The 25,285-nt window shown below is 42.0% G+C and overlaps 1 protein-coding gene across 2 annotated transcripts in view; it reads left to right on the top strand.

Annotated features, from left to right (window-relative positions):
• The window catches only part of DIAPH3 (diaphanous related formin 3), a 979,498-nt gene that overhangs the window by 363,811 nt on the left and 590,402 nt on the right, over window positions 1-25,285 (top strand). For both annotated transcript variants that reach the window (XM_075336836.1, XM_075336837.1), the window contains exons 7-9: window positions 1,207-1,276; window positions 6,150-6,286; window positions 6,969-7,074. In XM_075336836.1, the coding sequence (XP_075192951.1) occupies window positions 1,207-1,276; window positions 6,150-6,286; window positions 6,969-7,074 (313 nt within the window). The remainder of the gene's footprint in view (window positions 1-1,206; window positions 1,277-6,149; window positions 6,287-6,968; window positions 7,075-25,285) is intronic.

The following is a 25,285-nucleotide window of genomic DNA, read 5'->3' on the forward strand; positions in this document are numbered from 1 at the left end:
CACACACACCCACACACACACACACCCACACCCACACCCACACACACACACACACACACACACACACACACACACACACACACACACACACACACCTACCTTTATATATTAACGCAGCACAAGCTCCAAAACAGTTGCCAACCCATTTGTCACTCATCAGTGACTATATAATATAGATGCAAAAAAAGCAGGCAGCACAGCAGACTGCATGTAGGTATCAACACTTTTGAATGTACACATGTAATAAATGTCATTGAATGGAATTTGTCTCTCTGTAATACTGTCATTTAATTGAACATTGTCCAGAAAATCTTCATTATACCTTCCAGGATTCATGATGATTGCCACTAATGTATATACTGTTCTAAACCAGGCACCAGCTCTAGGCTACCTCTATTCTGTCATATGTATCCTTCATTATGTTGTGAGCACTGTCATCACCCCCTTATATTGACTTTGTGCTCCTCTGAGATGGTCGCTACAGCAGAAGGTGCTTATTTCTACTTTTCCACCATCACATCCTCCTATAAGAAAGATCTATCAACAGGTGAAAAGTGGCTCTATTTTTGCTCTTATTTTAGATTTTTTTTTTTTTTTGCTTTGATTTAAATAAATACAAATTTATCAAACGGTCCCAGTAGTGTGGTCCTTTTTACTTAGTGCTATTTAGTATGATCTTTACATGCGGGCATGGCTCACAAGATCCTCTTCAGTCGGTTCGGCATTCCCGTCTGAGCCACACCACCTTTACAAAGTCCATGAAAGTTAGAATTAAATAAAATGGCCCATAACCCTGGAACCGTAATGGCAGATTTAACCCCTCTCCATTATCCATCCCTTCCTAAAAAATAAAAATAAAAAAAAAGCGCACAAAAAACAGAATACTCTGAGAGCTCTAACAATAAAATAAGTGCAAAATCAACTAGTATTTGGTGCCGTGCTCCTGCGTTTTGATATCTAATAAGATGATGCCTGTGATATTGAATTGACAAACTTGTGCTGGATTATTTTTAAGGTAATGAGTGTCATCTTCACAAGAACAAACATTCGTACTTGTTTAAAATGCTTTTGTTCTAGGCCATAAAATTTTAATAATCCTTGACAAATATTTATTAGGGTAATTATTTTCTGGCTCATAAAGGTTCCCCCTATCCGTTCTATGTATTTTTTTTTTAATTGTGTACTAATCTCTCAAATTTAATTCAGGCATGAAAAAATAGAGAAGCGGATCCAACACAAAGTCATACAGTGCCTGAAGGCGTTCATGAACAACAAGGTAATTTTTGTGCTGTTATAGTCCTATAACTGTATGATTTATGAATTATTTTGAAGATAATAGGGCTGATTTATTAATACAGTCCTAAAAAAAAAAAGAAAAAAGATCAGATTGGCATAAACTGAGTGATGTGGCGCACACTGATTATATTTGGTGCATCTTGCAAGATGTACTACACAATTTTTTTTTTTTATGCTATCTTTTGACTGGCATACTTTACACTATTATTTTGCACATTTGAACCCAGATGACATTTATAAATCTGGTTAATTTAATAACCCATCTTAGTCATGCCTCTCTTTTTCACCACTCTAGTAGTGTCTAAAGAGTTGTTAAATCTATAAAACATAACAATTTTGGTGCACGTGTGCCAGTGTTTTCCACATTGAGGCATACGTCTGGCACGCTGAATCAGATTGAGTAATCCTAAGGCTTTTGCCACACGGGGATTAATGTGATCCCCTCTCATGACACTGCTCACGCTGGCAGTACAGCAGAGCCGAGTGTCATGCGAGTGTTCCTGCGACTGAGGTCCGACCGTGCGAGCGGACCTCAGCTGCGGGAGGAGGTACGGGCCGGTGCTGCGGGGGGCGGGCCGGCACTGAGGAGGCGAGGGAGGCATTTATCTCCCTCTCTCCTCTATAGCCGGCTATTGTCATTCTCGTCCTGCACTCGCTGTACACCGTTGTACTGCGAGTGCAGTGTGTTTTTTGTCTCGCCCCATACACTTGAATGGGTGCGAGAGAAATAAAGACTAGCATTACAATCGCAGCATGCTGCGATTGTTTTCTTGGTCCGATTAGGGCTGAGAAAATAATCGCTCATGTGCGCTGACACACAGGCTAATATTGGTCCGAGTGGAATGCGATTTTTTTTTTTTTTTATCGCACTCCACTCGTACTAATTTTCATGCCATGTGTCTTAGGCCTTATACACCGTGTAGTTTTGAGCGCATCAAATTTATCATAGTGGCTGATGGCATATGTCACATTTGACTCCTTTTTAAATATTTGTGTCCAAATTAGTATCACTAATTTGTTACCTTAGTAAATTCTTTGAGCCATATCTTGGCACATGATGTTTGTTTTGCTCCACATAAACGCTGGGGCACCCTGGAGAATGGGGGCCCTGTGAAATTGACCAGTTTCCTATCTCTTGTCCCTAATGCCAGTCCTAGATACCAGCTTGTCTCCTGTTCAGTTCTTTTAGACTCCTGCAATTAAGAGACTTTTGATGTCTTCCCAGTCATGTGACCAAAGGTTCTTAAATAATCTTAACCTGTGAATACAACTGCTGGGGTCCCTAAAAGAGTGGGGCCCTAAGAAATTGCACAGTTTGACTCCCCCAGACTCTGGCCCTGACTGTATTTAGTCCTTATTTTTGGAATAGGGCTTATATATGAAGTGTACTCCAAAAATCCTGTAAAACCATGCGACTGCTTATTTTTGTTGTAACAGATCTTATTTTCGGGGAAACATAGTATTTGTTTCGTTCTGTAAAAGTTTGCAGCTAATATTGGCATGCACAATTGTTTGTCAAGGTAGGACCTAAGATACATGTGCACTAAAGATTTTTAGTCATTTAGTCTAGTTGCTACAAATTGTGAGTTTTAGATTATCTCCTTCCATGCTGTAATAAGATATTTGCTTTCTTAGGTGTAAATGACCCCACACATATAGTGTTGGATGATCCCTAAAGGTGGTGTCACACGCAGCGACAACGACGTCGCTGCTACGTCACCATTTTCTGTGACGTTGTAGCGACGTCCCGTCGCTGTGTGTGACATCCAGCAACGAGCTGGCCCCTGCTGTGAGGTCGCCGCTCGTTGCTGAATGTCCAGCTTCATTTTTTGGTCGTCGCTCTCCCGCTGTGACGCACAGATCGCTGTGTGTGACAGCGAGAGAGCGACGAAATGAAGCGAGCAGGGAGCAGGAGCCGGCATCTGGCAGCTGCGGTAAGCTTGTAACCAAGGTAAACATCGGGTAACCAAGGTGGTTACCCGATATTTACCTTCGTTACCAGCCTCCGCCGCTCTCACGCTGCCAGCGCCGGCTCCTGCTCTGTGCACATGTAGCTACAGTACACATCGTGTAATTAACCCGATGTGTACTGTAGCTAGGAGAGCAGGGAGCCAGCGCTAAGCAGTGTGCGCGGCTCCCTACTCTCTGCACATGTAGCTGCAGTACACATCGTGTAATTAACCCGATGTGTACTGTAGCTAGGAGAGCAAGGAGCCAGGGCTAAGCAGTGTGCGCGGCTCCATGCTCTCTACACATGTAGCTGCAGTACACATCGTGTAATTAACCCGATGTGTACTGTAGCTTGGAGAGCAGGGAGCCAGCGCTCAGTGTGCGCGGCTCCCTGCTCTCTGCACATGTTGCAGCACAGCGACGCATGTCGTTATGATCGCTGCTTCGGCTGCTGTGTTTGACAGCTAAGCAGCGATCATAACAGCGACTTACAAGGTCGCTGCTACGTCACAGAAAATGGTGACGTAACAGCGACGTCATTGTCGCTGTCGTTTAGTGTGACCCCCAGCTTAAGGCAGCAGCTATTTTTCCTGAGTCCATCACAGACTGGGATGCTTGCTTTCACATCTTTGACAGTAGCTTATATCTGTTAAGATCAGTTATTGAAACTCCAATGTATTGATCCATGTTTTCAGCAGTAAATGATTTGGGAGACCCTTCCTGCATTAATCAGATTACACTTCTGGCCAATCTCAATAGCTTCCCCCAACTTTAGTCCAATGTGTGTTTGGGTCATAAACATTTTTTCCATTGGGGTTGGCAGATAACTACATGAGTAAGATAAAGCAATATTTTACCAAAAAGCCCCCCCAAAAAGGTTGAAAGTGGTTCAGCCTATATATGTTATATTTACAAACTAAATTTTATTATAAAAATGGCAAAGATCTTTAAAGAGCAATTACACTTTTTTTTTTCAATGTAAATATTGATCAGCCTTTGTAAAGTTCTGAATTTTTATTATATTTCATGACATTATTTTTCTTCCTTCTATGTTTGAAACCATGCTGAATGTGCTGGCTTGTCTGCCTAGCTAACTTGAGGTGCAGGTCTAGCCGTGCTCCCCTTTTCTCATTATTAGGTTTCTCTCACACTGGTGTATACCTCGGATGAGCGCAATGCTAGAAAAAAAGATTTTGCACTTGGACACATGTTATTCAATAAGGCATAGCAGATTTGCGAGTTTTGAGTGGACGCGTAAATCACACAAGACTCCCCTATTGAAGTGCAAAACAAAAACCAGTTGCCAAACGGACCATCTTAGTGATGTCCTTTTTTTTGCGTATACATTACCATTCTGTAGAACATTGTAACTGGTCCTGTAAATTACTGTAGAATAACAGTTGATGAGAAGAAAAACAGATTGCATATGGCTGCTGGGCGAGAAAAAAAAAAAATCGCACACTCGCATGACATATGGAGGGCCAAACGGATTTCACTCTTCCCACTTTTCTGGGTGTGAATGGGGCCAATTATATATACACACACACACACACACACACACACACACACACACACACACACACACATACACATACACATACACATACACATACACATACACATACACATACACATACACATACACACATACACACACACACACAGACCAGTATGAGCAATCCCTTAGAGAGGGAATAATATCTGAACCTGGGGAAGGAGAGCGGTGAACCTCGGTCTCGGAGTACAGATCTTTGCTAAACATGGAGTTAAAATAATCTACTAAAACTGAATGAACCAGGCAGGCTAGAATAGGAGAAAGCAGAATAAGGTGATGAAGTATGCAACATAGATTCATTAGTTTACTTTATAAAGGCTGATCAGAAATTAAGGGGGGAAAAAATAAGCTCTCTTTAAAGCGGTATTCATACCAAGAAAATAGAGGAATGAGCTGGAGCTGCTCTCCTTCGCCAAGGAGACTCAATGTGAGGGCATTACTTCAGGTAGAGTACATGACACTTACTTGCAGCTTCGGCTTGTCTCCATCTTCCACCCGTTGATGCTATTCAATAGTAAGAGCTCACCAGCAACACCAGAGCTCACTTAGGCAACTAGTCTTTCCTTTTTATTCTTCACACTGTTATGACCGACAGGGCCTTCATTCCACTGTCTGTGGGGTACTACTCCTCGTTCTGCCCCCAGCTATTTCTGAGCTCATCCTCAATACTCTGGTGTCTGTGCCTTCTTCCCCCTCATACTGCATACCTTCATCCTCTTTTGGGCCCCAATGGGCTCTCTAGCCGACGACTCTAAGCCCATTGGGGTGAGCCGTAGGCTCCGCACCTCCAGAGTTTACCTTAGCGTTCTCTGACAGGCCCTAGCATTGAGATAATGTCATCTCACTTTAAATCCACTAATCGACTGACTTTCCTCTGGAGCTCCCTCGTCTAGCCATCCGCCCTTCCACCTGTCACTCCTCCTCTTCACTACCGTAACCCTATCTTATGTAACATCTCTTCTAAAACTTACTTTACCGCTTAACTAACTCGATGCTAGATGGCAAAACTTGGCAACCTAGTCTACAGTTCTAATTCTATTACATACGGAACCTGTTCTCTAAAAACTTTTTAATACTAACACATGCATTTATATTATTTAACACTACACACTTAAAATATAGCATATTTACATCATGAAACATTGTCCACCTATTGCAATAAACCAAGGTAAGGGACAATTGATCCTCAGAATGTAGGAGCTGTGTCTGTTTTCTACACCGTGAGAATAAACAGAATCTTAATATTGTGGTGTAACCTTGTGATTTGCCATACAATGTCACATAAACATGCTTAATATAACATTTGGCTTCATTATTGCTAAATTTCTGTGATAATTTTTCATTGCAGTACGGGTTGGAGAGAATCATGGGAGAAGAAAGGAGTCTTTCATTATTGGCCAAAGCCATGGATCCCAAACAAGCTAATATGATGACGGATGTGGTTAAGTTGTTGTCTGCTATATGCATTGTTGGAGAAGAGAACATGTAAGTACTTTGCTTCTTGGTCAATTAGCTTTAATGACACGTCTCCTCACAGACAGCTGCGCTGGGGAATGGGGTTTTGTCATATCTAAATATTTATTCACAGACATGTCTTGTAGAGCTTTTCATTACAGTGCTTATTGATGGGGCACAGCATTGGTTTGCGTTCAAGATATTTACCATAAATAGGAATAGGATTTTCATGATTTTTTTTTTTTATTTTGTTAATAGTTACAAGTTAATGTGTTCTCATCAATAAAAATTAGACTGTAATTGCTTTACCTCATCTGGGAGATATTCCGCAATCACGTGCAAGGTTTTACCTTTGAAAAGTGAATTAATTACGTCTTGTTTGGGAGTGTATCTCTTACAGGACAGAAGTACACTGTTAACATGCAATAAATATTTTTCCTCACTTCTGTTCAGGAGTGAATTGGGATTTCTTATGTTCTTTGTTCCTAGCCATCTGCTTGAAGTGATTTAATTAGATTTGGTGAATTTATGAAGAATACTGAAACAAGACGATAACAAACAACGCTGTCATCATAAACTTTGCTGTGTCCTTGCAGCAATCTGCTAAGTTTATACTTTTTTAGTGTTATAAATTGATTTTGAATTTTTGTGTTGGTTGTTTGTTACAATGACATTTTTATCTCTCACTATGATGTATCCTGTCGCCTTTTAGTCTTGAAAAAGTCTTGGAAGCAATCACCACGGCTGCAGAAGAAAAGGGCATTGCCAGGTTCAGCCCCATTGTTGGCGGTCTACAGCACAACACTGTCCAGCTGCAGGTTGGTAATACCCTGTTTTGGGTCTGTGTTGTGCATTTTACACACAAGTGTTTGCTGTAATTACCTTATGTCCTTTTTTATCTTTTATTTTCTGCAGTATACATATCCTGTGATCTGTTTTAGATAAACTTTTAGATTTGCAGTTTTCACATCCTGTACTATTTTACAAAATTGTTGCTTTTCAGTTTACTATATAGTAGCTGCCATTTTTTTAAGGTTTGTGATAGTATAGTGTCATGTCTCTGGGTGCGAAGATTCCTACTGATCACTGAAACAAAAGAGCAGAAGTGCTCAGCCAGGTGCTGCACTGTTTGGCCTGATTTGGTTCTGCTCATCTGTTCTATGATAGCTGGGTTCGGTATGCATGGGCTCTTCAAAGTTTGAGTCTTTAAACTGCTAACCATGCAAATAAGGGAAGAGATAAGCTTACTTCAGCGACTGGTAAAGGTCCAGTCACACTAAGCAACTTACCAGCGATCCCAACAACGATAGGGATCGCTGGTAAGTTGCTAGGAGGTTGCTGGTGAGATGTCACACTGCGACGCTCCAGCGATCCCACCAGCAACCTGACCTGGCAGGGATCGCTGGAGCGTCGCTACACGAGTTACTGGTGAGCTCACCAGCAACCAGTGACCAGCCCCCAGCGCCGCGTGGAAGATGCTGCGCTTGGTAACTAAGGTAAATATCGGGTAACCAACCCGATATTTACCTTGGTTACCAGCGCACGGAGCTACACGTGCAGGGAGCAGCGCACACTGAGCGCTGGCTCCCTGCTCTCCTAGTTACAGTACACATGGGGTTAATTACCCGATGTGTGCTGCAGCTAAATGTGCACAGAGCAGGGAGCAGCGCACAATGCTTAGCGCTGGCTCCCTGCTCTCCTAGTTACAGTACACATGGGGTTAATTAACCCGATGTGTCCTGCAGCTACATGTGCACAGAGCAGGAGCTGGCACTGACAGTGAGAGCGGCGGAGGCTGGTAACAAAGGTAAATATCGGGTAACCAAGGACAGGGCTTCTTGGTTACCCGATGTTTACTGTGGTTACCAGCCTCCGCAGAAGCCGGCTCCTGCTGCCTGCACATTTAGTTGTTGCTGTCTCGCTGTCACACACAGCGATCTGTGCTTCACAGCGGGACAGCAACAACTAAAAAATGGCCCAGGACATTCAGCAACAACCAACGACCTCACAGCAGGGGCCAGGTTGTTGCTGGATGTCACACACAGCAACATCGGTAGCAACGTCACAAAAGTTGTTCGTTAGCAGCGATGTTGCTAGCGATGTTGCTTAGTGTGACGGGGCCTTTAGGGTCCCAACCACCTAAACCACTACAGCTTCTAATTTGTCAAAAGGAAGTGTCAAAGGTTTATAAAGGTGTCTAAGGGGAAAATGTTTCTTCTTGCGGAGACTGACAAACCAATCTGGCTGCAAGTGAGACTTATAGCTGCAATGCTTCTCTGGGAAATATGCAAATTGCCTCTTCAGAGAGGAAGGAGACAAAGTCTAGTGCCACCTATTGGAAATAGCAATCCTACAAGTCAAAAGTGACTCTTTAACGAGCCTTATTATATGACTTAGGATTTATGCCAGATAAGAACCTTAATTTGCAGACACTATGTTTTGGGGTGATTGCCCCTCATCAGTGCAAAGTATGAGATCTGATGCTTCTGTATGAGAAGCTAAGATGGAGTCTAAGTAGGAAACTTTTTTCCTTGTGGAAACTGACAAATCAGTCTGTCTGCCAGTGAGGAGACTTAAAGCTGCAATGCTCCTCTGGGAAAAAAGGTTTATAAAGAGACAGGTATCTTTCAAGGGGTGGATGCTACTATGATACTGATGGCCTATTTATAGGATAGTTTATCGGTCTCCGATCGTGGGGACCGACAGCCTTTACCCCAAGGGCGACCAGCACAGTAATGGTACAGTAATGTCAAATATATAGTAGTCACTCCGGGTATACTGCAGATTCACTCTGATTCAAATGATCTGTAATGGTTTGAATAGGAGTTGTTCTGCAGCAGTCAGCAGCGGCCACTAAACATTTGACAGAGCTGAGTGTTCAGCTCTGCAACTGATCACATCTGGCTGGAGCTGAGAATAGATGATCGGTGGATGTGCCAGGTGTCGGACACCCCACAGACCTCTTACAGTCCTAGTGAAACAACCCAATTAAAATATAGTATAATTTTGATTCCACATCTATTGTGTAAATTTGCAAAAAAAATAAATATGTATTTTATATATATATATATATATATATATATATATATATATATATATATATATATATATATATATATATATATATATATATATATATTAGTGTAATGACAAAAAAAAAAATTTTATGAAACCATGTGCAATCGAGGAACTTTTATGGGTAATTTAAGAATACGTATTGCTTTGTTTTGTTTTTTGAAAAAAGTTCCCACGTTCATTCAAATGAAATAAGGCAAAAATTAATTTTTCCCCCCAAAAAAGGACATGCAATTTTGCATTATTGAAACGATAATAGTAATAACTAAGCAACTTTTATTATTCGTTTTTTAACAAATACGGTATAAAACAGTTAATTATAAGTACAAAATGTACAAAAGAAGTGTTTAAAAATTATTTTTTCCTATGAATTTTAGATTCAAAAATTCATTTTTTTTTTCGATTTCGCATATAGTTCATCAGTTTTACAGCACGTTCAGCATTTTGGTTAGATCTGGGAATGTCAATTAATGACTCCTTGACCAACCAGTGCGCCTTCAAACACTTAATTGCCTTCTTGCAATTTGTCTTGGTGAGTGAGGTTAACAGTTCATTGAAGGACGCTTTGTTGTAGTGTTGCGACTGGAACCAGGCATTTGCCCATTCATAGCAGATGAAGTCGCATGCTATACCGAGGACGCTTCGCCACTCTGGTATCAGAAAAAATGCTATAACAGCATATACAGCTCGCGAGTTCCATCTTGCCTTGTGCAGGTTTGGGAGTTTCTTCCAACTGATTCAAGGCCAACGTGATGTTGTTTTGTAATGACGATATGCCTGACATAGTTCATATAAGAACTTGAAATCATCTCCCATCCAGGATTCTCGCCTGTGTTGACATCATCTGTTGTAACTTGGTGGTAATCAATCTGAAGTGAGGCATAGTTTTCTGTTAATTTGTCGATGAAGAAATAATTGAGTTCTGGTTTCTTCGTTGACTTTGGAATAAGGAAATTCATGACGTGCTTCATTAGGAGGTAGAGTACATGGTGTTGACAGCCAATGTATTGTGGCTTCTGAAAGCACTTTTTCAAGACATCATCCTGTATCAGGGTTACAATCCCGTTCAAACAACCAGTATTTACTGCTGCCGTGTCGCAGATTATCATGCGAATATTTTCCCAAGCGTCGTATTCATCAATTAGCTGATGTAGTTCCTTGTGAAAAGCCGTGGCAGAACCATTCTCACATTTCAGAATACAGAGTTTGATTTCGGTTGTGGTATTTTTCAGCAGAACTACTTGATACTCTTCCCCCTTGGATTCTTTAACATCGAAGTGGAGACAATAGGGATCTTTGCTTTGAAGTTTTTCAAAAATTTTGGTTTTCATTTTCTGTCTTTTTGAGATTATTCGTCTCCAGACACCCGACTGACTTGGAACCGGTACATCATGACCTTGTTCAGCAATGGTTGCAAGCACTTTATTTGCTTTATGTGTAGAAATGTTGTTTTTCAGTACCAGTAAACTCGCTGTTGTAGTGCTTGCTCTTTTGTATTTCGGTGTCCGTTCAGGAGAAGATGATGCGGAAGAAGAGGTTGGCTTTGGGTCTCGGGTAAAGATTCAGAGACAGTATCATGTGTGGTTTGCGATTGCGAAGTGCTGGCTTGAGCTTGAAATATTGATAGTCGGATTCGTTTTCTTGGATGAATAGATTCCAAAGGAGCTTGTTTGAGCGTCGAATAACCAACCTTGCCTCCACTCTCAACTTGCCTCAGGTAGAGCTCTTTATCCTCCGAGTTTTTCCATTCTCCATTTAACGTTGGTGACATCAAATAACTGCGAAAGTGTTGCAGTGAATTTATCAGAAGGTTTCTTTTTGTTTTTTGTCATTTAGATCAATCAGACGATTGAGTTTCTTTCTTATGAGTGCACTGGATAAAAGTGGGAAGTCTAGAGTTTCCCTCCAGAGCAATTCTTTATCCATTATCATATTTTTTTTTCGATCCAGTCACTGTTTCTCGCTGTTGAACAGATAACTGAAGTTTCCAAGAATTTGGCAGTTCGTTGGCATCCGTGTGAGATTGGAGAGCTTTTCAACATATGGAATACTTGGATTAAAAAAAAAATCGTTTTTTTAAATGAAAAAGAGGGGGAACTTTTTTTGAATATTTTACAAATTTGATGATACTAATGTCATTTTAATGCAATTGTTCCTCGAATGTAAGGGGTTTCATTTTTGTTTCGCAAAATATTTAAAATAGTCAGCACACTAATGTATGTGTATGTATATGTGTAATATATATATATATCTAAGGAATAGAGAATTTTTTAATAAATGGGGTCCGTCTTATAATGCCAGTGTCCGTCTAACAAATAATATAGGGTATATGTCCCTCATAGCCCCCTCATCCTAAAATTAGCCCCCTTAATCTGGATATGGCCACCTTATGTTGAACACGTCCCCCAGTGATGCCACATTTCCCCTATGACTGGCACACATCCTCTATGGCTGGCACACAGGCCCACTGTGGCAGGCAGACAGGCCCACTGTGGCAGGCAGACAGGCCCACTGTGGCAGGCAGACAGGCCCACTGTGGCAGGCAGACAGGCCCACTGTGGCAGGCAGACAGGCCCACTGTGGCAGGCAGACAGGCCCACTGTGGCAGGCAGACAGGCCCACTGTGGCAGGCAGACAGGCCCACTGTGGCAGGCAGACAGGCCCACTGTGGCAGGCAGACAGGCCCACTGTGGCAGGCAGACAGGCCCACTGTGGCAGGCAGACAGGCCCACTGTGGCAGGCAGACAGGCCCACTGTGGCAGGCAGACAGGCCCACTGTGGCAGGCAGACAGGCCCACTGTGGCAGGCAGACAGGCCCACTGTGGCAGGCAGACAGGCCCACTGTGGCAGGCAGACAGGCCCACTGTGGCAGGCAGACAGGCCCACTGTGGCAGGCAGACAGGCCCACTGTGGCAGGCAGACAGGCCCACTGTGGCAGGCAGACAGGCCCACTGTGGCAGGCAGACAGGCCCACTGTGGCAGGCAGACAGGCCCACTGTGGCAGGCAGACATCACCTTCTGTTACATATCGCCCCCATGTTGCTGCTTTTAGTAAAATAAACTCTTTCCTTACCTTCTGCAGCACTGTCTTGTCTTGTGTCTCCCTCCTCGGGGTTGAGCTCCTCCAGTGTCTCCTGCACTTCCTACTTCCTGGTTCTAGTGCAGGTCATGTGATCAGGACAGCAGAGAGAGATATCTCTGTGTGCAAGATCACAGCAGCAGGAGGGAGACCGGGCAGACGCTGGAGGAGGTGAGTAAAGAGTTTATTATTTTACTATGGGCAGCAGCACGGGAGGCTATAGCTAACACAGGGGGAGGGGGATCCTGTGCGATCAAAGGTAAGCACAGGCAGATATAATATTGGCAGCTCCCCCAGCCCATCAGCGTGATGCAGTTTCAGCACCACACTTCTGATGGACAGCGGCTGTGCATATTATATGAGCGGGAGCAGGAGATAAAACGCTGCCGCTTCCAGCTTTCCCTGCCCCCAGCAGCCCCCAGCACTGCTCCAGAGCTGCCCGCACCTCCACTGGACTGTGTGTGTGTGTGTGTGTGTGTGTGTGTGTGTGTGTGTGTGTGTGTGTGTGTGTGTATATTATACAACATGAAGAAGGATCCAGCAAGGCAGAATGACTCCAAAGGGCAACAAAAGTTTTTGTTTGTTTTTTTCTTTTTCTTTTTTCTCTGACTTTATTATCTAAGAATAAAAAATTCCAGAGCTCTTGACAAGCTGTTAAGTGCAAGGTATATGCAGTATTGTCCTTACTGCATATATCTTGCACTTAACAGCTTGTCAAGAGCTCTGGAATTTTTTATTCTTAGATAATAAAGTCAGAGAAAAAAGAAAAAAAAACAACAAAACAAACTTTTGTTGCCCTTTGGAGTCATTCTGCCTTGCTGGATCCTTCTTCATGTTGTTCTACATATCTTGGAAGTCTCCCACTTCGGGTCCGTGCAATAAGGAGAACAAGGACGCCGGGGCTTGAGCTCAGACAGGTGAGCTGGTCTACAACCTTTATTTCAAAATAATATATATATATATAATATACACCCCCCCCTCCCGTATATTCGGACTATAAGACGCACCCCCTACTTTCCCCCAAAATTTGGGGGAACAAAAGTGCGTCTTATAAAGCGAAAAATACGGCATATATATATATATATATATATATATATATATATATATATATATATATATATATATATATATATATATATATATATATATATATATATATATATATATATATATATATATATATATATATATATATATATATATATAATATATATAATATATATAATATATAATATATATATTATATATAATATATAATATATATATTATATATATATATATTATATAAGCTTGTAGACATTTACTATGAGTTTGTTTTATCAAGTTTAATCTCCTGTTTTTTCAGAATTTTCTTTTTGTATGTTCACATAGTTTTTCATGGTGAATTTTGAGCAGGTTTAGAAGCTTGTTAAGTAAGCTTCAAATTGATTTCATTGAAAAAAACACGCTTTGGGTTTTTGCACATGGTGCCTGTTTGGGGGAACAAAAGTGCGTCTTATAAAGCGAAAAATACGGCATATATATATATATATATATATATATATATATATATATATATATATATATATATATATATAATATATATATATAATATATATATATATAATATATATATTATATAAGCTTGTAGACATTTACTATGAGTTTGTTTTATCAAGTTTAATCTCCTGTTTTTTCAGAATTTTCTTTTTGTATGTTCACATAGTTTTTCATGGTGAATTTTGAGCAGGTTTAGAAGCTTGTTAAGTAAGCTTCAAATTGATTTCATTGAAAAAAACACGCTTTGGGTTTTTGCACATGGTGCCTGTTTGGGGGAACAAAAGTGCGTCTTATAAAGCGAAAAATACGGCATATATATATATATATATATATATATATATATATATATATATATATATATATAATATATATATATAATATATATATATATAATATATATATTATATAAGCTTGTAGACATTTACTATGAGTTTGTTTTATCAAGTTTAATCTCCTGTTTTTTCAGAATTTTCTTTTTGTATGTTCACATAGTTTTTCATGGTGAATTTTGAGCAGGTTTAGAAGCTTGTTAAGTAAGCTTCAAATTGATTTCATTGAAAAAAACACGCTTTGGGTTTTTGCACATGGTGCCTGTTTTTGGTTTCTAGGTGCAATCCTCCTGGATCTTACCTGAATAAGTGCTCCAGTTCAGGAACCATAAAGCACTTAAATAAATTAACATGTTCACTCTAGCTATAGTATAGTGATAGAGCCGGAGTAAAGACGACCAAGGAAGCCCTTAAGGAAGATTAAAATGCTAGCATTTTCCTAAAGTGACTTTGCCAAGGAAAACTTCTTTAGATTCCGTATGCATATATCCTTATACGATACGAGCCGATCATGAAGGTGTTCTTGCCAGAGTTCTTGGATAAAACACCTTAAGTCGTAAAGTTTTGTGCAACTTCCAAAAATGTAGCAACGTTTGGCATTTTTACATAGTCACATCAGGCAGCACAAGGGCCTGGACAGTGTGTGGCTAAGCCCATCTAAAACATGAATATTTACACGTCTTTTAGTGGTGTATATTTTGCAAGAACTGTTCTCCAATCCCTGTTTGGTGTTTGTCTCTGGCAGACACATACCACTAATAGATAATGAATGGAACATCCTACTCCTGCATGCTCCTTCATTAAGACTGCGGGATGTGTACAATGTTAGTCTTAATGAATTGGCCCCTTTTGTGGGTTTTTTTTTCATTTTTGTACAGTGTTAAAAAATAAAATGATCAATTCTTAAGGAGTTCCTGGTTGCAGAAGCTCCAAATATGGCCACTGAATATATCAGAAATCAGGAATGGATTCCTATACACAAAATCAGTTTGAAGGAAAATTACCATAAAAATCTACTTTGGGTTTTTCATGGCAGATATTTCTGTCTCTAACATCAATGACATGAAAACACCATGTGAACATGCCCGAATTGTTGAATTCAGTTTATTATGACAAATCATAAAGGAAGACATCTGTACTCTCTTTAAGGGAACCGGTCACGAGATTCATGCTGCCTGAACCATGAGCAAATCAGAGTCTGCCAGAGTAATTACAGCCCGGTGTGTGTTGATCTATAGCGGCAGAGCCTTTTAGAGTAGGGGCTCTTTCAGATGTCCCAGATCATCTGTCTGATCTTGGATCGCGTTGCACAGATTGACATGTGTCACCTGACCTGATCCTGACAGCTTCATATATTTTTATGAGGCTGTCACGCTTGAGTCGAGAGATGTACGGCCAGTCTGCATTGCAATCAGAGATCAGACCAATGATCACGGCCATCTGATAGAGCCTGAACACTCACCTGGCTTCAGTTGCCCGTCAGATTGTACTTCATGCTGCCTTTGATTTCGGCAGCACAACTTTCGTGACAGGTTCCATTTAACATTCTAAATATTGTTTTCCACTACTGATAGTTTATGTTCTTATTTTCTTAATTATTAGTAGATCTAAAATAATAAAGCTCAACGTATTAGATAGCCCTTCAGTCTACCCCGTGTTGTGTAGTCATGAGGGATCATTGTCAATTGTCGCATCTCTGTCCTCAGTCCAGTTATAAATTTCGGCATTAAAAGCTGGCCTATTTCTGTGTCTACTTTTGAACCTTGCTGTCATGTGCTGGTATCAGCTCATCTACTTCATTCTACAAGATCACTGTAAACCTTTGTGCTGTGGTTTTCATTTCATCACTCAGCTGTCAGATGCGGCACATAAACTGTAGTACTATCTGATTTTTTTCTTTTTAGTTGGTGAAACATTATGAAGCCTAAGGGGCTCAGACACATGAGCGAGTTTGTGATCTGTATGAGTATTGTGCAGAAATCGTTTCAAATACAGGGCTAATATTAGTATTAGAGCTAAGCATACCTTCATACTTTCTGATGTTGGTATTTTTTTTTTACTAAAGTTTTCACTGTGTTCTATCAAGTAACCCATGCAAAACCCATTCTCCCCCAAGTATTGAATATGGTTCAAGTGCTGTTTTGCAAGTGCTTAAAGTACAAAAATGTAACCAATTTATACGGATGGAAGGCATAAAGCGCAAATGCAAACCTGCAGCCAATAAGGAAATTTATGTAGAGTTCATAAGTTTTTATATATGGGTGATCTAAGGTAATTGCATTACTGGTTTCCAGAGTCATCAAAAGATTATACTTGGCAAGAAGGTGTCATGAGGACAAACGCCAATGGTTATCAGAAAATCATTTGATTTCTTCATAGTGTAAAATATGTAGATAGATGTCTTATTTTCCCATTCATAGTAATTGCTTGCATGTGTGATCAAGGCAAACATTACGTTATGCAGCGATGGATTATTATAAACTCTAATTCAGTTTGATATTACTGTTCCCATTGAGATTAAATAAACAGCACAATTTTTTCTGATTCACCTTTTTGTAGAATACATATTAGAGCCATTTAACGGTGCTCTTTTTACCAGATGCAGCTTTTTCAACTGTTCAAATCATTGAATATTGGCTGCAGATCTAAGTATAATGGAGTTTTTAGTTTTTAATTTCTCCTCTGAGTTGCAAAGAGAATAAATTGTAAAGATTTTTAGATGATTTATGTAAAGTTCAATTGGGTTTTAGCAAAAACAAGTCTCTGTAGGCATGTATTTTTTCCTCTGCATGAGGTTGACCAATCATAAGCAAGCAGCCACACACTAGATAAAATAAGAATATGCTCTCCCCTCTTCACTCATCGCTGCAGCTACGGTGTAGAGATGAAGCAGAGCTAAGTTATGTATCTGTGCAAAACCTTCCAGATCACATTTAATGGCAGTCTTTGAGTGAACAGTGAGAGATAACACTGAGATGAGATCTGGAAGAGTTTATAATGATACCTAATTCCGCGATCTCTCCACACAGCAGCTGCAGAAGTTAGAGAGGAGAGGAGGGCATGTTCTTTTTTCACCTGCATGATGCTGCCTTCTAATGATCAACTTTACGCAGGGGAACAATTACATACCTTCAAAGAAATCTCTTTGGTAATTTAGCCCAGTAGAACTATAATATAAATTATAACCTAAACTTTATAATTTAATATCTCCACAATGGAAAGGTGAAAAAAACAACTGCAGCCACTATTCTTTGATGTGGCCAGTTTAACATACTTAAGGTAATGAAAGGTCCTTTCTAGCTCTTATTGTGGAAGGTCCAAGATGGAGATCTATATTTAATTACACAAATCATTCTGAAGTGTTACTAGTGTGCAGGGAAAATGAAGATTTCTTGTACTGGCTCTCTTTTGTAGTTTTCATTGAGGTACACAGGGAACTATGGATTCATCCATTGCCTTCTGAAGGCTGACCCGAACAGTACATATTCCAAAAAAAGTTGGCTCCTCCCCAACACAATATGACTTACTTGTTACCATCAAGCCTCCTCAGTTAGTGAGAAAGACGTGGGAGAAGCAAAAAGAACGAAGTCATGAAGAATTCAAAGAAAAGCATAACCACCCGGGCCGGGAACTAAACGTTAATTTTGTGTCCCCCAATAGAAACGAAGATTAAGAGATTTTACTTTGAGTACCAAAAATCTTAATTTCTTCAGCTTCCACAGAAGGATTTGCAGTTTCTTAACCCCTTTACAACCCATGACGTCCTTTGTACGTCTTGAGTCGTTCCCTACCTTTGATACGGCCCGCACATCAAGCCCACATCTTTCCCTGCAAATGATGGCTGAATCCATTCAGCCTTCATCTGCCTCAAACCGCAGGTGGTGTGGCGCACTGAGTGCGTGTCGTTACTTGTTAAATGCCACTGTCAATCTCTGATTGCGGCATTTAACGCGCGCTGTCAGGTGGGGGGTGCGTTCTCCTCTGAGCCCTCATCGGCATGCCCACAACACAATCGGGGGTCGCTGAGGAGTTGTCATGAGAGCCAGGAGTAAGCTGCTGACCCTGTCTCTGTTATCACAGCACCCCTGTGAAAACCAGCCTGCGACTGGCATTCATAGGAGACTGTGATGTCTTTTGTATACAGGAATGCTCTGGTGTTATATGTAGAGCAAGTGATTAAACTATTGCAGATTGAAGTCCCCTATGGGAACTATTAACTACAGTGCAAAGTGAAAAAAAATTAAAGTTCAAATCACCCCCGTTTTACCACATTAAAAAGTAAAAGAAATAAAAAAATACACCTTTGGTATCACTTCAATTGTAAAAGTCTTATCTATAAAAATATAAAATAAATTAATCCCCTCTTTAGATGGCATAGCGAGAAAAAAAAAATTAAACGCCAGAATTGAAGTTTTTTGGCTGCTACAACAACAGAAAAACAATAATATGGGGGGTTGATACCAGATGTGTAATGTCACCTAGCATCAAGCCCTGGCATTTGTGATGTCACGGCGTCTATAAGATACCCGACGTCAATAACTCAGTCAGTAATAAAAAAAAACAAATTGACGACAAACAAATTTGTATTTGAAAAAGCACTCCCCAACACATTCCCTCTTTTACCAATGTAATGGAAAGAAAAATCAAATCCGGGTCCGGTGTAATCCAATAAGAGGGTCTCACGACGACGATCCATACTCGCTGTCCCAGTCAATGAAGAAGAGAATGTTCCCCATTGGCTGTGAGAGCAGTGCAGTGACCTGAGCTAACATCATGAGGTCAGCCCAGCTCACTGCAGGGCATGACCAGCACTGACTTCAGGAGGTTAGCTAGGTTCATTACCTGCGGTTATGGAAGCTGCTGCACTCCTGACGTCAGCGCTCGTCACGGAGTTCAATGACCGCCACGTTCACAAGCGAAGTGTTACGGGAGCCCATGAGATCACTGCTAGTCAGTCTCGGGCTGCCCGCGAGAGGTGATCTGAGAATGCGGCGGGCATAGAAGTCAGTGACAATCGCTGATGTCAGGAGTGCAGGAATTCATCACCGCAGGTAATGAACTTTACTAACCTCCTGACTGCAACGCTCATCATCCCCGCAGCTGCTCGCACACTGCAGTGCGGGCAGCTGCGGACACACTGCAGTGCGGGCAGCTGCGGACACACTGCAGTGCGGGCAGCCGCGGGGCTGGCGCGTGAGCGGGACACAGACTGCAGTGGCACCTGACGGAAGTCACACGGAAGTGTTTCCGTGCGTTTTCCAGGGATTTTGCAGACCCATTGATTTGTATTGAGTCACCCGTCTGTTATTACGGAACAGAATAGGACATATTCCATAATAATGCAACGGACATACGGCATCCGATGTGTTTTGTTTTGTTTTGTTTTTTTGTAGGATCGGACGCACACTGAGGTTCTTCAGTGTGCCATCTGATCCTACACAAAAGACATTGCAAAGATGGTCCTGTCAGTAGGTCCGCAAAACAAGAACTGAACAGGTCAAACGGAACAGTCATCTGAATGAGCCCTTAGGCTGCGTGCACATGTTGCAGGGTTTTGTGTTTTTTTCACCATGGTTTTTGATGCATTTTTGCTTGCAGATTTGTCACAAAACTGTAAGCAAATTCTGATGCCAGCAAAGTCAATGAAAATCCTGAAGTGCAGTGTACGTTTAGGATTTTCACCTCTGCACTTTTCCTGCCAAGAGATACGTAAATGGTGCAGAAAATTCTGCAGCCAAATCTGCAACATGGGCACATTGCCATTTTGTGTCACAAATGTACCCTTTAGACGAAGTGATACTTCATTGGAATTAAGTATCTCTTTCTATGTCATGCTATTAAATGAATTGGCAAAAACCTGGTGTCAGATTCCCTTTAAGTTGCTGACTGGCCAACTGCTGCCTGCATAACCTTTATTTCCAAGAATTGCATCTGCCTAAGCAATGATGTGGGCCCATAAAAATTTAGAATAGGTTTGAACTGATGATGATGTAGCTGCCTTACAGTTTTGCAGAACAGATGCCTGGTGAAGGACAGCCCAGGAGGCTCCTACTTCCCTCAATGAGTGCGCCCTAACCCTGAATGGAGGACATCTGGCCTTCACCCTTTATGCTGACAATGGCTGGTCAAGTCCAGCGATCTTTTGTTGAATTAGGGCGGCTTTGCACGTTGCGACATCGCACGTGCGATGTCGGTGGGGTCAAATCGAAAGTGACACACATCCGGCATCACTTTCGACATCGTACTGTGTAAATGCTAGATGGTACGATGAACGAGCGCAAAAACGTTGTTATCGTATCATCGTTGCATTCACTGACATTTCCATAATGCCGCTGCCGCGACAGGTACGATGTTGTTCCTCGTTCCTGCTGCAGCACACATCGCTGTGTGTGAAGCCGCAGGAGCGAGGAACATAAGCTTACCTGCCGCCGGCGGCTATACGGAAGGAAGGAAGTGGGCGGGATGTTTACATCCTACTCATCTCCGCCCCTCAGCCGCTATTGGCCGCCTGCCATGTGACGTCGCTATGACGCCGCACGACCTGCCCCCTTAGGAAGGAGGCGGGTCGCCGGCCAGAGCGACGGTCGCAGGGCAGGTGAGTGCATGTGAAGCTGGCGTAGCGATAATTTTCGCTACGCCAGCTATCACAAGATATCGTACCTGCGACGGGGGCGGGGACTATCGCGTGCGACACCGCAGCATCGGCTTGCGATGTCGCAACGTGCAAAGCCCGCCTTAGAGGTGGTCAGGCTTTTCTGCAGGCCTTCCAGATTGACCAACAAGGAATCTGAACATCTGAATGGAGCGGTTGGTAAGAAGTAGCACCGCACGGCTCTAATGACATCCAGTTTGTGCAAATCTCTCTCAGTAGAATGAGAGGGTAAAAGGTAGAAGGAAGGTAAGACAAAGTCCTCAAAGGTGGAAAGCTTAAACCACATTAGGAAAAAGAGACAGAACTGGCTGCAACACCCCTTTGTGCAGTGCAGAATGAGGTATGGAGCACTATGTTAGAGGGCAGATGGTTCCAAAACCCACCTGATTAAGCTAATAATTGTAAGAAAAAACAACTTACAGGAGAGACAAAACAGTGCGATGTCTGTAATTGGCACGAAGGGTTGGAGACTAAAGCACCTTCAAAACAAGATTGAGATGCATAGTCAAGAAGGACATTGGGGCATCATTCCTGTATTCACACCAACGAAAGTAGGCCTTCCAAGTGCGATGATAGATACGCAATAAGGAGGGCTTATGTGCGTTAATCATCTTCTGCATAACTAGATCTGACAGTCTTGATGACCTCAGAAAATCGTGGCTTCAACTGCAATATCTGAGTGACCGTACATTCTGATGGAGGAGTGAACCTTGAGAAAGAAGATCTGGATTTTCTGGGAGAGCCCACAGGAGGTCTGCCAGGAGGTTGGTCACGTCCACATGGTAGGATCTTTAAGGCCAGCCTGACGCTGTGAGGATGATGGGAATACTTTCTGCCCTGATCATCTTTGGAAGCTTGGCTAGTAGGGGCAGAGGTGGAAGCTGGTGGGAGGTTCATGCAAATACTGGGTCAGTAAACAAAATGTAAGACAGCAAAGTGTGAGGAATACATTTACAGATATGAAACCCCTGACTCTCCCTGTAACTAGGAGGATGGGCTGCTGTTAGACTGGTATTCATCATATAATTCAATCATATTCTTGGAGAAACTTTTAAATAAGCACCTCTTAAAGTAGTAGGTACATCCTACTCCAGCACTGCCCTCATGAAGACTGGTGTGCTGGAGGTTTTAGCACTTGATAGATTTTCTGTAGTTCTGTGATAAATGTTCAGATATCGGTGGGTCTGTGATCTGCAGTTGTATGCTATGCACTACCTCGCTTCTCCCCAGAGAACTCTGCAGGGACTGCATTGCTATTATCATTAATGCATTGCATTTTCCGGAATAGATCAGCTAGTTACATGCTATGATCCATGCTGCATTGATACTACTAGTGTCCGTTACTTGCATGAGATGTTATTTGCTCCTTACTCTGCCTGCAGTGATGAAAAGCTCATTTTAATATGTAAATTTGTCCTGCGTTAAATCATATTTTATGCAGATTTGCATTCATGTAGCGAGACAGCAGTGTTGACCTCAATTTTTTTTTTGTTGCTAGGACAGTTGCCATGGCGCACTGGAACATGGAAAGACTCCTGTTGCATGTCAATAGTCCCTGATAGCTGTCACCAGGCTAAAGCTTGGCTCTGAGAACAATCCGAGGAGGCTTCACATTTCTTTTTTAGAGACAAAATAGGTGTGGCACTGGATAAATAGCACTTGGTAGCCATTGTGCCCAGTAGTGTTTGTTTTCTTTTTTACAGAGGATCAGAACAGCTGATATATCGTTTTATTTGCTTATATGCTGTAAGACGCAACCTATTTACATGGGCAAATAAATCAAACCATAGGTGTCCATAAATTTAGTGATGTGTAATAATGAGAACTAACAGGAAAATAGTATCGAACACGCTTACTGAAATTTGTTTAACCCTTTCACTCCCGGGCATTTTTTTTTCCCTCTGTTTCTTCCAAGAGCCATAACTTTTTAATATTTCCATCAATATAGCCATATGAAGGCGTTTTATTTATTTATTTTTTTGCAGGAAGAGTTGTACTTTTGAACGACCTCATTCATTTAGCCCCACAATATCCTGGAAAATGGGGAAAAAAATCCAAGTGCGGTGAAATAGCGAAAAGAAAAGTGCAATTCCGCAATTGTTTTTTTTGGGTTGTTTACTTACCATGTTCACTATATGGTAAAACTGACCAGGAAATGATTCCCCAGATCGGTACGAGTTCATAGATACCAAACTTGTATAGTTTTACTTTTATATAAGTGGTGAAAAAAAAATTCAGAGGTTTGGGAAAAAAAAAGGTCTTTGTCGCCAATCTCCTAGACCCGTAGTGTACTCCTTTTTCGACTGAAGATAAGTGACTAAGGCCTTGTGCCCACAGGGCGTTTTTACAGCGTTTTTTCTAGCGTTTTTCATTGCTTTTTTTAATCAATAAAAGCAAAGAAAAAGCATCCCAGCAAAGTCTATGAGAATCGGGACTTGCTGTGCCCACGTTGCTTCTTTTTCAGTTGCTTTTTTTCTTGCTGAAAAAAGAAGCAACATGTCAATTGTTTTATTTAGCGTTTTTTCCTGCTTTTTTCCCCAATTGACTTCAATGGAGTCAGGGGAAAAAAGCAAGAAAAAACGCATGTGTAATGCCCACGTTGCTTTATATTTTATGCGTTTGGGCGTTTTTAGGGAGAAAAGAAAGCTATGGCTATGTAGATTCCTTCATAGAAGAAAGCCACATAGCCAGCTTTGGCAGCTGTTATCTTATCTCCCATTGTTTACCGCGACACCTCTGCAGGGACCCCCGCTGACGTCACAAGGTAAAGAGTTCATCACAGCGGGGGATCTCCAGGAAATACCCCAGTAATCCTCCTGCATGAATTGTATTCACCTCCTGACATCCCCGAACTTATACAGCGAGGTGTCGCGGTAAACAATGCAGGGACCTCCGCTGATGTCACAAGGTAAAGAGTTCATCCCAGCGGGGATCGCCAGGAATGCGGGGGGCATTGCTCGGTAATCCCCCTGCATGAATTGTATTCACCTTGTGACATCCGGAACTTCTCTGCAACGAAGTGTGGCAGTAAACAATGCAGGGACCCCCGCTGACCTCACAAGGTGAATAGTTCATCCCAGCGGGGGATCTCCAGGAAAGCCCCCGGTAATTCTCCGGCATGAATTGAATTCACCTCCTGACATCACCGGACTTCCCTGCAAAGAGATGTCGCGGTAAAACACCGCAAGAATACTGAATGCCTGGTGCACAGCCTATGCCACATAAATGCAGGCAACCCCCGCTGACGTCAAGGTGAACCCCGAAAAACCCCGGTGATCCTCCTGCATGAACTGTGTTCACCTTGTGCCGTGCACCAGACATTCAGTGTTCTTGCAGTGTTTTACCAACACCACTCTACAGGGAGGTCCGGGGATGTCACAAGGTGAATACAGTTCATGTAGGAGGATCACCGGGGTTTCCTGGAGATCCGCTGCTGGGATGAACTCTTCACCTTACTCACCTCTCTGCAGTCTCCTGGGTCACGTCCCATGGGCTCCAGGACCCGCCGGTAAGCAGCTGATTACGTCCATCGGTGAAAAGCCTGCCGGCTTTTTAATAAACAGATGATGAATCAGCTGATCTTCCCTGGACGTAAACGGTCGGGTGATGCTATCAGGTGATAGCATCAGCTGCTTACCAGCGGGTCCTGGAGCCCATGGGACTTTTAGACAATCAGCTGATGTGTAATCTGTTTCAGGTCCTTGAACCTGTGTCAGGTTCAAAGACCTGAATCCAATATCATCTGATCAGAAGGCAAACCGATCAGATGATGTGTCATCATCTGATGAGTTTGCCTTTCAATCAGATGATATTGGATCCGGATTGGACACCGCGGGACCCTCGACCCAGGACTACGGCGGAGGGGGGTTCTTTAGTTCAATAAAGATGGAGTCACTAATTGTGTTGTGTTTTATTTCTAATAAAAAATATTTTTCTCTGTGTTGTGTTTTTTTTTATCTTTACTAGAAATTCATGGCGGCTATGTCTAATATTGGCGTGACACCATGAATTTCAGGCTTAGGGCCAGCTGATAATACAAAGCTGGCCCTAACCCCATTATTACCCAGTGAGCCACCCGATACCAGGGCCGCTGGAAGAGTTGGATACAGCACCAGAAGATGGCGCTTCCTATGAATGCGCCATTTTCTGGGGCAGCTGCGGACTGCAATTCGCACTGGGGGGGGCCCAGAAAGCTTGGGCCACCCTGTACTGCGGATTCCAGTCCCCAGCTGCCTAGTTGTACCTGGCTGGACACATAAATTGGGCGAAGCCCATGTCGTTTTTTTTTTATTATTATTTTATGAAATTCATGAAATAATTAAACAAAGGGCTTCCCTATATTTTTGGTTCCCAGC

The sequence above is a fragment of the Anomaloglossus baeobatrachus genome, chromosome 2 (genome assembly GCF_048569485.1).
Source record: "Anomaloglossus baeobatrachus isolate aAnoBae1 chromosome 2, aAnoBae1.hap1, whole genome shotgun sequence".
In the NCBI taxonomy this organism is placed as follows: Eukaryota; Metazoa; Chordata; class Amphibia; order Anura; family Aromobatidae; genus Anomaloglossus; species Anomaloglossus baeobatrachus.